Genomic DNA, 14,878 nt, shown 5'->3' on the forward strand with positions numbered 1-14,878 from the left:
CCGATGGTCAAGCTAGCTTTCTATCCATCTTATAGTCCATGGATCCAATCCATACTTCCTCAACTTATGGCCAAGAATGTTGTGGGAGACTGTAACGAAAGCTTTGCTGAAGTCAAGGTATGTCACATCCACTGACTTCCACAGAGCCTGTTACCTTAGAAGAGAAGCACCTGGTGCATTAAATCCAGACCCATGGATTTGTGCACGTCTAGTTTTTCTAAGTAACTCTTAACTCGTTCCTTCCCCATCAAGGGATGCCCTCTACCTCCCCGTATTGTATTGTCTAGCACCGTACCATGGGAGCTGTCCTCGTTCATGAATACAGATGCAAAAAAAGCATTGAATACTTCAGCTTTTCTGACATCATCTGTCACTAGGATACCTCTCTCATCCAATAACAGCCCCACACCTTTCCTGATAACCATCTTATTGTTAACATGCCTGTAGAAACCCTTCTTGTTACCCTTCACATCCCTTGCCAGCTTCAGTTCCAATTGTGCTTTTGCAGTCCTGATTACTGCCAGACATTTTCCAGCTGTATATTTATACTCCTCAGTCATCTGTCAAAGTTTCCACATCTTATATGCATTCATTTTGAGTTTAAGCTGACCAAGGATTTTCCCATTAAGCCCAGTTGGTTGCCTACCATATTTGCATTTTTTTTTTACTATGCAGCAGGATTGTTTGTTCCTATGCCTTCAGCAAGACTTCTTTAAAATATTGCCAGTTCTCCTGAACTCTTTTCTCTTTCATCTTCATCTCCCAGGGGATCCTCCACATCAGTTCTCTTAGGGAGTCAAAGTCTGGGGTTTAAGTCATGGCACCCATCACAACCACACAGAATTTCATGCACAGGGAAGTGGCTCCTTCACACAATAGGCAGAACTATGCACACACAAGTTTACAATTCTTGGGCTGAGCCAGAAGCAGCACCAGCATCAGTTCTGATGAGATGTGCCAATTATGCCACTCATGTATTAGAGGCAGGTAATGAGTTCCAAGGAAATCTAAGAACACGTCTTTACTTGCTTAATCGATGGTTTGCAATCAACCCAGTAGTGGTTGATTTATCGTGTCTAGTACAGACATGATAAATCAACTGCCGAGTGCTCTCCCATAGACTTTGGTTTTCTACCAAAACTAGGAGAATAGGTGGAGTCAACAGGGGAGAGTCTGCTGTCAAATTACCGCAGTGAAGATACCACAGTAAGCAGACTTAAGTACGTCAACTTCAGTTACGTTATTCGTGTAGGTGAGTAGTGTAACTTCGGTCAATGGTTGGCAGGAGCATAGGCAAGGCATAACATAGCACTGAAGGCAGTGTCCCAAGCTACACCAGGGCTTCAACCAGCTACCTAATAGCACATGATGCCTACCTTCTCATGAACCCAGCTAAACACCAATGGGAGGCTGTGGGCCCAGGACAGAATGAGAGCAGTTTGCACCAACAGCTGTTTTTGACTATGTACAAAAAGTATTAGCAGTAATTGAAATGCTGGAGGCAAAAATTATGAGAAAAGTTCACTTGAAAATGAACATGTTTTCACCAACAACAGAAGTCTGGAAAATTCTGACCAGCATTTAAATGCCCTTTGTCGCCACTGTAAAATAACTAAGAAGCAGAAGCAAAGCTGGGACCCATCTTCTAAAGGCTGTGGCCATTTGGGCACAATCTGCAACTGGATTCTCCCCACGCTTCTTTATCACTTCACTGTAGGTTGCTCGGGCTCACAGGAAAGTACGGGAGCTCCGTGTTTGGTCACATGCTTTCCTGTCCTTTAGTGCAAGAATTTTCTCAACCATTTTCTTTCTGAGCTCCCCTCCTCCCACCCCACCAGGCTACAAAAACCCCAGGCCCACCTGTGCTAAAACAACCTTTTCTCTTCACATAACAGCCAGCGCCAGTGTTAAGGGGGTACCGTAAAAGGCAACTGCTTCAGATTCAGCCCTGTGTGGCAGAACTTGAGGCAGTGGGCTTCTCCTTTCTGCCCTGGGCCCCAGTGAGGCTAACGCTGGCCTGGCACCAGCTCACAGTCCCTCAGGTCTTGGATCCCAGTAGAGAACTGCTCTTTATCCCACAGTGTCGTCGCTTTTAAAGCACAGCAACCCAGACTTATCTCTCTCACAATGATGGCACCAGCTCCATCAGGGCCACACAAAGCAAAGAATGAGGCTATACGTGGATCAAAGAGACATGAGGCTTACCATCTTCATGGCCTTCCCTGTTCCTCCGCCGATGTCTGTCTCGCCGGTGGCTAACAACCGACTCTGTTCCTGTTTCGTTGTCCAGTCCATCTCGGCTGCTGGCAGCATTCGGGCTGTGAGACAAGGGGCAGAAGACAGCCTGGAGTCATTATACCACCTCATTAAAAACACACACTGTGGACAGGCTCTGGTCCAGGAAGGGTGCTGGCTTCACAGCCCCAGAGAATGAACGCAGGTAGATACAACACAGAGAGCAGCTGCGCAAGCTTCCTCACAGACGGCTCCACAAGGACTCCCTCAGTGCTGACCTAGAGGACGAGGGGACCGCTTGGTCACCCTGCCTTGGGAGTGCACAGAAAATATTGAACAAAGCCGTCTCAGACCCTTTATGCTGTCTGGGGTCGCAATGGACTCGCAACCTTGGTGTTGGGAGAAGAGAGGGGATTGTTTCTGCATACATCTTAGCAGATGGTTGGCACATTTTGCAGAGGCCAACGGGAAGGCAGCTCTGAGGGGGTCACACATTCACACAGGAACTGGAAACTACAGTCTGGGTTTGCACCGCACCATGCTGTGAGCATTAACACCAGGGAGGCATCACAAACACTGGCCCGGCCTGCCTAACTCAGTGAGGAAATGCTGCAGGGAGCCTTGAAAGAAAAGGCTCACTAGTTCTCACATGCATTTTTATCTGTACACACACACCAACACACATACACACACACACACCCTCTCTCTTCAAGGTTCTTTGAAGGCCAAGGATCCAGCTCTCACAACACAAGGTCCTAGCATGAACCATTAGGAACACTATCCTTGCCACCCATTTTGTATGTGCCGAATGCAGTCCAGTAGCACAACTATTCGTCCAAGGGACAAAAAAACGTGACACGAAAGCTGCAGTTGTTACACCTCAGCAATAGAGGTTCAAAAACTGACTCAACACTTTGCCCCTATCTGAGCCTGGATCTCTCTCATCCAATGGCAGGTCAAAAGAGAATAAGAACATAAGAACATAAGAATGGCCATACTGGGTCAGACCAAAGGTCCATCCAGCCCAGCATCCCATCTGCCGACGGTGGCCAATGCCAGGTGCCCCAGAGAAGGAGAACAGAAGACAATGATCAAGTGATTTATCTCCTGCCATCCATCTCCTGCCCTTGTTCTGAAGGCTAGGGCACCATACTTTATCCCTGGCTAATAGCCATTTATGGACCTAACCTGCAAAAATTTATCAAGCTCTTCTTTAAACCCTAATAGGCTACGTCTACACGTGCACCCAACTTCGAAATAGCTTATTTCGATGTTGCGACATCGAAATAGGCTATTTCGATGAATAACGTCTACACGTCCTCCAGGGCTGGCAACGTCGATGTTCAACTTCGACGTTGCTCAGCCCAACATCGAAATAGGCACAGCGAGGGAATGTCTACACGGCAAAGTAGCACACATCGAAATAAGGGAGCCAGGCACAGCTGCAGACAGGGTCACGGGGCGGACTCAACAGCAAGTCGCTCCCTTAAAGGGCCCCTCCCAGACACACTTTCATTAAACAGTGCAAGATACACAGAGCCAACAACTAGTTGCAGACCCTGTATATGCAGCACGGACCCCCAGCTGCAGCAGCAGCAGCCAGAAGCCCTGGGCTAAGGGCTGCTGCCCACGGTGACCACAGAGCCCCGCAAGGGCTGGAGAGAGAGTATCTCTCAACCCCCCAGCTGATGGCCGCCATGGAGGACCCCGCTATTTCGATGTTGCGGGACGCGGATCGTCTACACGTCCCTACTTCGATGTTGAACGTCGAAGTAGGGCGCTATTCCCATCCGCTCATGGGGTTAGCGACTTCGACGTCTCGCCGCCTAACGTCGATTTCAACTTCGAAATAGCGCCCAACACGTGTAGACGTGACGGGCGCTATTTCGAAGTTACTGCCGCTACTTCGAAGTAGCGTGCACGTGTAGACGCAGCCATAGAGTCCTGGCCTTCACAGCCTCCTTGGGCAAGGAGTTCCACAGGTTGACTGTGCGCTGTGTGAAGAAAAATTTCCTTTTATTAGTTTTGAACCTACTACCCATCAATTTCATTTGGTGGCCCCCAGTTCTTGTATTATGGGAAAAGGTAAATAATTTTTCTATGTTCACTTTCTCCACACCATTCATGATTTTATATACCTCTATCATATCGCCCCTCAATCGCCTCTTTTCCAAACTGAAAAGTCCCAGTCTCTCTAGCCTCTCCCCATATGGGACCCGTTCCAAGCCCCTAATCATCTTAGTCGCCCTTTTCTGAACCTTTTCTAATGCCAATATATCTTTTTTGAGGTGAGGAGACCACATCTGCACGCAGTACTCAAGATGTGGGCGTACCATAGTTTTATATAGGGGAAGTATGATATCTTTTGTCTTATTATCGATCCCTTTTTTAATAATTCCTAACATCCTATTTGCCTTACTAACTGCCGCTGCACACTGCGTGGATGTCTTCAGAGAACTATCCACTATAACTCCAAGATCCCTTTCCTGATCTGTCGTAGCTAAATTTGACCCCATCATGTAGTACGTGTAATTTGGGTTATTTTTTCCAACATGCATTACCTTACACTTACCCACATTAAATTTCATTTGCCATTTTGCTGCCCAATCACTCAGTTTGCTGAGATCTTTTTGTAGTTCTTCACAATCCCTTTTGGTTTTGACTGTCCTGAACAACTTGGTGTCATCTGCAAACTTGGCCACCTCACTGCTTACCTCATTTTCTAGATCATTGATGAACAAGTTGAACAGGATCGGTCCCAGGACTGACCCCTGGGGAACACCACTAGTTACCCTCCTCCATTGTGAAAATTTACCATTTATTCCCACCCTTTGTTTTCTGTCTTTTAACCAATTCCCGATCCATGAAAGGATCTTTCCTCCTATCCCATGACCACCTAATTTACATAAAAGCCTTTGGTGTGGGACCGTGTCAAAGGCTTTCTGGAAATCTAGGTATATTATGTCCACTGGGTGCCCCTTGTCCGCATGTTTATTAACCCCTTCAAAGAATTCTAATAGATTAGTTAGACACGACTTCCCTCTGCAGAAACCATGCTGACTTTTGCCCAACAATTCGTGCTCTTCTACGTGCCTTGCAATTTTATTCTTTACTAGTGTTTCTACTAATTTGCCTGGTACTGATGTTAAACTTATCGGTCTATAATTGCCAGGGTCTCCTCTAGAGCCTTTTCTAAATATTGGCGTTATATTGGCCGTCTTCCAGTCATGTGGTACCAAAGTGGATTTAAAGGATAGGTTACAAACCTATAGTGCATACATGGAATGTAATAAAGTGGATTCAGCTAAAGACCTTATGGAAGTGCCTCTGTGGATTACAGGTGTTTGAAAGGTAAAACTGCTATACAACTATCGTAGACCATCAATAGTAATGTATAGTAGACTTAAGAGGGCTAGAAACCAATTATCAAGGCATCTATTATACAATGGTGAACTGGGGGTAAAACCATCAAATGAAACAAGTTAATATTACTCAGCTACTCCATAGGAGCTTCCGGATGAGGATCCCAGATGTTTTGCAACTGCTATTCAGCTCCATAATTTCCATTTGGGAGAGAAAAGCAATGTCCTCATTTGATAGATGGGGAAACTGAGGCAACATGAAATTAAAAGAGTTTGTCTGTGACAGTCAAACAGAACCCCTGCCTGTGCTCAAATCACACGCCCATTCTTCCCCTGAGCAAGAGGAAAGCAAGACTGAAATCCCCCAGTCGGAGCCCAGATCCTCTGCCTGCAACCAAAAGTGAACAGGGAAGATAGACTCATCTAGCAACACATGGCCCCAGCTCTGTGCTACGAGGAGGCAGCAAAAACTCCTATTCACCCCGACAATGTGCCCAGCAAGGAATGGAACTGAGTGGCAAACGATATTTGAGCACAAGTTCAACCTCTACATGCAACCAAGATGCTCAGAGAAGCGCCCTAACAACTGGATACTTAGAGGATCAGAAAATTCGACACCATTTCAATTTGCTCTTAACTAGCATAATACAGGGAATCACATGGAAGAGCAGATAAGGACCTAGCTTGGGAATCCAGAGATCTAAATTCTATTCCCAATCCTGTCACTAACTCAGGGGAAGCAACTTAATTGCTCCGTGCCTCCGTTTCTCAATCTGTGAACAGGAGATAACATTTACCCAGCTGTGTGCAGTCCTTTCAGACCAGGGGATGAAAGACGGTTAATGCTAAGTCATCTACAGAGGTACTGCTCAGATCTGCACCACAGACTGGGCCATAGAGTGAAAGAGACAAAACCCATATCCAGTCAACCAAAACCCTGCATTCTTTAAAAAGAGGGCATGAGTTAAAGCTAAACCTTGACAGCCAGAAACTGCTCAAGCAGCATATTGCTGTGGAAGGAATCAATAAGGCTGAAGAAACATAGATGATGTCCTGGCAGTCTTGCATGTATGTTTCCCTCTGTTACTAGAGCAAATGGGATGCTTCACACCAGAAGTGTAGGGGAAGAGAATTCGAGAATTGGGATACCCCTGGAAAGACAGGTTACTCACCGTAGTAACGGTGGTTCTTCGAGATGTGTCCCCTTGGGTGCTCCACAATAGGTGTCGGGCTCGCCCGGCGCCGCAGATCGGATCTTCCAAGCAGTTTCTGCCGGACCGTGCATGCGCCGCTCCCTTGCGTGCCCCTGGCCACGTGCGCGATCCAGTCCCCGCCAGTTCCTTGACCAACCGCCTTGGATGCTCCTGCAAAACACTAAACAGAGATCCGAAGCGGGGAGGATGGGCGGGTAGTGGAGCACCCATGGGGACACATCTCGAAGAACCACCGTTACTACGGTGAGTAACCTGTCTTTCTTCTTCGAGTGTCCCCATGGGTGCTCCACAATAGGTGACTACCCAGCAGTAACCCAAGATAGGAGGTGGGTAATCGGATTATGTGCAGCTTGTCCCCGAGAGGACCGCTGTCGAGAGACGGGTATCCTCTTGGAATACCCTGTGAAGGGCGTAATGTTTGGCGAAGGTGTCATAGGATGACCAGGTCGCCGCTCTGCAAATGTCTTTTAGCGCAACGCCCTTGAAAAAGGCTGTTGATGCCGCCACCGCCCTAGTGGAATGAGCCCTGGGAGTGGCCAGTAAAGGAGTCTTTTTGAGTTCGTAGCACATTTTTATGCAGGATACGATGTGCTTCGAGATTCTCCGCGAAGAGAGACCTTCTCCTTTCGATTTGGGAGCGAGAGAGACTAGGAGTCTATCCGTTTTCCAGAAGGACTTGGTCCTGTCTACATAGAAAGCTAGCGCCCTCCTCACGTCCAGGAGGTGTAGGCGCGCCTCTTTGTTAGAGTTATGAGGCTTTGGATAAAATGAGGGTAAAACAATAGGTTCGTTAATGTGAAACTCAGAAGCAACCTTGGGAACAAAGGCTGGATGCAGCCGTATGGTTACCGCCTCCTTGGAAAAAACAGTGCAGGGTGGCGTTGCCATAACTGCTGCAAGCTTGCTCACCCTGCGAGCTGACGTAATTGCAATAAGAAAGGTCGTCTTTATCGTAAGGAGGTGGAGGGAAACCGTGGCCAAGGGCTCGAACGGTGGTCCCGTTAGCACGTTAAGCACCAGGTCCAAGTTCCACAAAGGTGGAAGCGGTTTCCGAGGGGGGTATAGGTTTACCAACCCTTTGAGGAACCTGGTAACCATGGGATGGGCGAACACCGTGTGCCCTTCCTCCTCGTGTCTGAACGCCGAAATGGCGGCAAGGTGGACCTTTAACGAGGATAGTGAGAGTCCTCCTCTCTTGAGGTCCAGTAAATACTCTAATATTACAGGTATAGGCACCGAAAGGGGGGCCAGCTGTCTGGTAGAACACCAAGCCGTGAAGCGAGTCCATTTCTGCTTGTAGGTCTTCCTGGTGGAAGTCCTCCTGCTACTTTCTAGGACTTGCTGCACTTCCTCTGTGCATGTGCTCTCTAGGGAGCTGAGCCATGGATTAACCACGCTTGTAGTCGCAGGCCTTGGGGGTGTGGATGCACTATGGACCCCTGGGCTTGCGTGAGCAGATCCGGCGCCACCGGAAGAGGCATCGGTGGACGGTCCGACATGCGCAGGAGTAGGGGGAACCATTGCTGTCGATCCCACATTGGGACTATCAGGATCATTCGGGCTCCCTCCCTCCTGGCTTTCTGCAAGACTTTGTGGATCAGCACTGTGGGAGGAAAAGTGTAAAGCAGGGGGCCCCTCCACGAGAACGCGAACGCGTCCCCCAGGGACCCCCGTCGCAGTCCTGCCCTGGAGCAGAATCGTGGGCACTTCTTATTGTGTTGAGTGGCAAACAGGTCTATCTGGGGAAAACCGCACGCGTGGAAAATCGGTCGTAGCAGATCGGGACGGATCTGCCACTCGTGCATGAGTGCAAAACGCCTGCTCAGCTGGTCTGCCTTCACATGGTGAGCGCCTGGTAAGTACAAGGCTTTCAAGGTTATATTGTTGGCGATGCACCAGTTCCATAACCGGACTGCTTCCGCACATAAGGCACGGGACCGAGCTCCTCCTTGCCGGTTTATATAAAACATGGTGGAGGTATTGTCTGTACTGATCCCGACAACTTTGCCTTGTATATGGTCTCGAAAGTGTCTGCAGGCGTTGAACACTGCTCTGAGCTCCAGTATATTTATGTGCAGTGACTGCTCCGTGGAGGACCACAGCCCTTGAGTCACCTCTTCGCCCATGTGTGCTCCCCACCCTATGAGGGAGGCATCTGTAGTAAGAAAAACCAATATTTGTGGTTGGTGGAAGGGTACCCCTGTTAGCAAGTTCTTGGGGTTTACCCACCATTGCAGGGATTTGCGCACCTCTGCTGTGGGCGACACCACCCTGTGAACGGTGTGTGCTGCCGGTTTGTATACGCTCGCCAGCCAGTGCTGCATGCTGCGCATGTGTAACCTGGAGTTCTGTACTACGAACGTCGCCGCTGCCATGTGGCCCAGCAGCTGTAAGCACGTCAGGACCGGCACCGTAGGGCTGAAGGTGATGACCTGCACGAGGGAGCCGATGGCCCGAAAGCGAGTCTCTGGTAGATATACTCTCGCTGTAATAGAATTTATGCGTGCCCCTATGAACTCTATGTCCTGTGTGGGGTCTATCTTTGATTTTGCCAGATTGATAACCAGGCCGAGCGAAGAGAACGTGCCTGCTGCGACGCATATCATGCGTAGTACCTCCTCCTTCGAGGCCCCTTTGAGTAGGCAGTCATCCAGATACGGGAATATAAATACCCCCTGTCTGTGCAGGTAGGCTGACACCACGGCCAAGGTCTTGGTGAAGACTCTGGGGGCCGAGGAGAGGCCAAACGGTAGGACCTTGTATTGAAAATGTTCTTTGCCCACCATGAACCGGAGGAATCGCCGGTGAGCCGGATGGATAGTTATGTGAAAATACGTGTCTTGTAAAATCGAGGGCTGCGAACCAATCTCCATTGTCCAGTGCTGTAAGGATGGAGGCGATTGTGATCATCCGAAAGCATTGCTTGTGCAGGTACCGGTTGAGGCCTCGAAGATCTAAGATGGGCCTCCAGCCTCCTGTCTTCTTCTCCATGAGGAAGTACCTCAAGTAGAACCCTTTTCCTTGCAGTTGCTCCGGCACTCTTTCCACTGCCCCTATGAGCAGGAGACGGTCTACCTCCTGCTTGAGCCTCGCTACGTGGGAGGCCTCCTGGAGGTGGGACCTGGGTGGAGGTCGTGGCGGCGGGAGCGACTGGAAGGGGATGGCGTACCCTGTGGCTATGATCTCCAGCACCCATTTGTCCATGGTGATCCTTTGCCACTGGTTATAGAATGGTCGGAGGCGATGGTGGAATAGCCGCTTTGGATGACCTTGTGCGATGGTAGTGATGGCGCAGCCCTGGATCTGTGTGTCAAACTTGTGGCCTTCGGCCCTGCCCCGAGGACGCACGGCTCTGTTGTGAACGTCGCCTGGGAGTTCTGTACTGCTGGTGCTGTTGATGTTGCCCTTGCTTGTAACCCCTGTGGTACTGGGGACGCTGTTGCTGGTACTGTCTTTGTTGAGGGTAGTACTTTTTCTCTCTGTATGGAGGGGTGTAAATCCCCAGGGTCCTAAGTGTGGCTCTTGAATCTTTACTGGAATGAAGGACCGAGTCAGTTGATTCAGCAAACAGCTTCTGCGAGTCGAAGGGAAGATCGACTATCTTTGCCTGCAGATCCCTCGGTATACCCGAAGTCTGGAGCCAGGACTCCCTTCGCATCACCACTGCCGTAGCTGTGGAACGTGCTGCTGTGTCCGCAACATCCAGGGCGATCTGAACTCCCGTCCTCGAGGCCACGTAGCCTTCTTGCACGATGGCCTTGAGCACCGGTTTCTTGTCCTCTGGAAGCAAGTCCATGAGGGAGGTTAACCTAGCGTAGTTGTCGAAATTATGGTTCGCTAAATGCGCTGCGTAATTTGCCATTCACAACAGTAGAGTGGAGGAGGAGTAGACCTTTCTGCCGAACAGCTCTAGCTTCTTGGCATCTTTGTCTGTTCCCCCTGTCCTGAATTGAGATGTCTTTGGTCTTTGTTGCGACGACTCCACCACCAAGGAATTTGGTTGTGGGTGGCTGGACAGGAACTCCATGCCCTTCGCCGGCACGAAGTATTTCTTATCCGCTCTCTTGTGGACAGGCGGAATAGTCGCAGGGGTCTGCCATATCGTAGTGGCAGACTCCAAGATTGCTTCATCAAGCAGTATTGCTATTTTGGAGGAGGCCAGAGGTCTCAGATTTTTGAGGAGCTTATGGTATTTCTCTTGCACCTCTGCTGTCTGGATGCCTTGCGTGAAGGCCACCCTCTTAAACAGCTCTTGAAACTGTTTGAGATCGTCCGGAGGATGGACGTCCCCCGGGGCCGTAGCCTCGTCCGGGGAGGAGAGCGAGGAACCACTGGGGTACGCCTCTCTGGACCCTTCCGGTTCCTGTTGGTGATGGTACACCCTCTCGCTAGAGGCTTGCGAGGGAAAATCTCGGGGTTCCATAACCAGTCCCCCCTGAGATACTTGAGTCTCTGTCTCCGTTCGCGATTGCCCTCGGGGATACGAGATCGTCTGTGGGGATCTTTCCCTGGTAGATTGCCGGTGGTGTCTATGCCTCGCGTGATAGGGGCGACCATGGCAGTATAGGCACTGTTCTTGGGAAGGTGACCTAGACCACTCCCTTGGTGCATACCCTCTGCGTCTGGGGGAGCGAGATCGTCGAGAGATCTGGGACACTGGAGAGAGCGATTTTGGATAGTATTCCAGTGGCTCAAACCCCAGGAAGGGTGAAGGTGGTCCCAGCCAGGGCGAGGCTGGTTGTAAAAATGGAGACGGGGGCTCCGGGTAGGCTAGGGGGGACCCCTGCCTTCTGGTTGGAGTCTGCAGCATAAGCGGAGGGCTGAAAGAAAGCAACTCCACAGCCCTGTCTGGAGAGGGGCTGCAGTGCCTCGTTTTGTGTGCAGCCTTCCCCCTCCCTTGAGGAGGTAACTCCGCCCCCTGGCGTGTAGGGGATCTCGGCCCCGTCCGCGCCGTGCTGGGCACGCTCATGGGTGGTGCCGCACAGGCGGTGTCCTCCGGTGCCCGCAGGCTGCGTGCCTGCGCGCTCTGCACCGCCGGTTCCCCGGGGGTCGGTGCCGCTGCTTGCGGTGCCACCGCTTACGGTGCCGCCGGTACTGGCGCTTGTTTAGCCGCCGCCCTGCCTGCGGTGCGGGGCGGCTGTTTGATTATCGGAGGCTGAGCCGCTTCCACATGGCTCTCCGTGCCGCCGCCTATCAGCTGTTGCTGCGGCTGGGGGCTGCACGCTCCTCCCGTCCCGCTCGCTGTTGCTGCCGGCAGGGATCAGGCTGGGGAGGCTTTCCTCCGTTTTTGCGCTGATGGGGTGAGGGAGGCGGCTTTCCTTTTATGGGCCCCGGAGGGTCCCTCCTGCTGCGGCCGCTCTGGCACGTCTGGCTGGAGGGCCTTGTCGAAGAGCAGCATTTTAAGCCGCATCTCCCTGTCCTTCCTTGCTCTGGCTGTTAATTTTGCACAGAAGGAGCATTTCTGCGTGACATGGGACTCCCCCAGGCACCTTATGCAGAGACTGTGCCCATCAGACGCTGGCATTGCCTCTCGGCAGGACTCGCATTTCTTAAATCCTGAAGAGGACATTGTTGGTGAGTCTTTCAGTTGTTAATGGGGTACTTAGCACCTTCTCTGTGCTGTTTTTCCCCTTCTCCGATAGCCTGCCGCAGCAGGAGGGCTGATGGCCCTAGGCTCCTGGCCTCCGGTGTTCCACTTGTGTCTGGGACTGGACTGAATGCTGTCCCACTTGTTGTTTTTTTTTTTTTTTGAAAAATAACAACTGGCTAACTTGCAGTAGCCTAAGAACTTGAAAACTTTAAAGAAAAAACAGTTAAAACCATTGAATACGCTAACTTGGCCTTAGCCTAGTTCGGATTCCGTCTGCAGCCGACAGCAGTTAAGAGGAACTGGCGGGGACTGGATCGTGCACATGGCCAGGAGCGCGCAAGGGAGCAGCGCGCGCTGGCGCATGCGCGGTCCGGCAGAAACTGCTTGGAAGATCCGATCTGCGGTGCCGGGCGAGCCCGACACCTATTGTGGAGCACCCATGGGGACACTCAAAGAAGAATTTAACGTTCACTCACCTGCCTCTCCCTATCATAAGAACATAAGAATGGCCATACTGGGTCAGACCAAAGGTCCATCCAGCCCAGTATGCCGTCTGCCGACAGTGGCCAATGCCAGGTGCCCCAGAGAAGGAGAACAGAAGACAATGATCAAGTGATTTATCTCCTGCCATCCATCTCCTGCCCTTGTACTGAAGGCTAGGGCACCATACTTTACCCCTGGCTAATAGCCATTTATGGACCTAACCTGCAAAAATTTATCGAGCTCTTTTTTAAACCCTAATAGAGTCCTGGCCTTCCCTGTTCAGTGTTTCTGCTTCCTCAGTTACAGGATCGGGGCTTATACTCCTGTACCTCAAACAATGTGATATATGCCCTCACATGCCAGCAATGCCCCTCTGCTATGTACATTGGACAGACCGGACAATCACTTTGCCCAAGAACAAATGGACACAAAGCAAGCGTTAGGAACCTGAATACGCATACACCAGGCAGTAAGCATTTCAGTGGAGTGAACCATACTGTTAAAAACCTCAGAGTCTGAGTCTTACAACAGAGACTAACACCAGATTACAAAGGGAAACGTGAGCTGGAGTTTATGCTCAAATTCGACACTTTGCTCCTTGGCCTCAATATAGACAGCAATTACCTTACGCGTTACAAAGACAGCTTCCTCATCTTTGATATTTGTAGTGATCTTAGGCGAGTCACTTAATAGACACTTGCAGTGAGTAATTTTCTCCCCCTTTATCCCTACCCTTCGCCCCCCCCCTTCTGTCCTATGTACCTGAGTTTTCAGTTTTCATTTCCATTTTTTGTTTGTATCTCTGTTATGTAATTGTCATGCCAATTCACTTTCAGCACTACTTCCAGTACAGCGCTATCTCCAGATCTGAACAAGTGGGTCTCCTCCACGAAAGCTCATCACCTAATAAATCATTTTGTTAGTCTTTAAAGTGCTACAGGACTGCTGGCTTGTTTTGCTTCCTTGGAGTTGGTCTAGCTCAGGGGTGAGCAAACTTTTTATGTTGGGCCCCTGCCCCACCAATCTGCCTAATATAATCCAAACCGATGGAAATTTCAGTTATGTTCATATAAAAAACCCCACCTTTTGGCACATGTAAAAAAATCAGCCTGTAGAATGTAACAGCTTTACTCATTGGTATATCAGACCCAGCAGCTGATCTTTCTGCACTCCCCTTATTGAAATCCCCCCTCCTCCTCCTCCTCTGCACAACCCTGATCTAGTTAATTCAGAAGTGAAAAAGCCTGCCAGGGCTATTAGCAGAACCTGTGGAAGAGCCATTCAAATGCTAATGAAGCCCCTTAACAGGCATTTGCCAACCCTTGTCACTTTCAGAATTTACTGTGTTAGTCGACAGAACCTTAGTTCAAAATCTGTTTTAAAAATATTTCATGAGTGTGTTGCTGAAACTTATAAAAATCACATCTCTAAAAAATCATCCCTCCCTCCCCTCTCTCAGCTGCTGTTGGGCATAGGGCACCTATTTAGTAGTATTGCAGGGGGCCCCACAAGTCCTAAGGACAGTCCTGGGGCCACACTACAGACCAGAGCTCCTGCTTCTAAACCCCACAGTCCTGGGCAAGTGGACCCCTCTTCTTCCTGCTGCCATTGTCTTCCACCCCACTGCTGTGCCCACATGCCTCAGTCCTCAGCAGCAATCCCCCAGGGGATGCTAGTCCAGGAATTGGATATCAATTATGATGTGGCATCTGCATGGTCCGGTGGGGACCAGCCCGACACCAACCAACTCCTTTCTGGACTTTCATTGTTTTTGTTGCCCAGGACACTGGGTAAAATGACCTTTAACGGAGAGGTCTCTGTGTTAGTCTGTATCTTCACAAAACAAACCAGCAGTCCTGTAGCACTTCAAAGACTAACCAAATACTGTATTAGGTGATGAGCTTTCGTGGGGCAGACCCACTTCTTCAGATCTGGAAACAGGCAGACTTCCAGACCTGAAGAAGTGGGCCTGCCCCACAAAAGCTCATTATCTT

General features: G+C 50.1%; 1 protein-coding gene across 2 annotated transcripts in view; it reads right to left on the minus strand.

Annotated features, from left to right (window-relative positions):
* Nucleotides 1-14,878, minus strand: part of DVL1 (dishevelled segment polarity protein 1) — a 204,151-nt gene that overhangs the window by 82,913 nt on the left and 106,360 nt on the right. For both annotated transcript variants that reach the window (XM_075018109.1, XM_075018108.1), the window contains exon 4: nt 2,206-2,318. In XM_075018109.1, coding sequence (XP_074874210.1) covers nt 2,206-2,318 — 113 coding nt within the window. The remainder of the gene's footprint in view (nt 1-2,205; nt 2,319-14,878) is intronic.

Source organism: Carettochelys insculpta, chromosome 23 (genome assembly GCF_033958435.1).
Source record: "Carettochelys insculpta isolate YL-2023 chromosome 23, ASM3395843v1, whole genome shotgun sequence".
Classification (NCBI taxonomy): Eukaryota; Metazoa; Chordata; order Testudines; family Carettochelyidae; genus Carettochelys; species Carettochelys insculpta.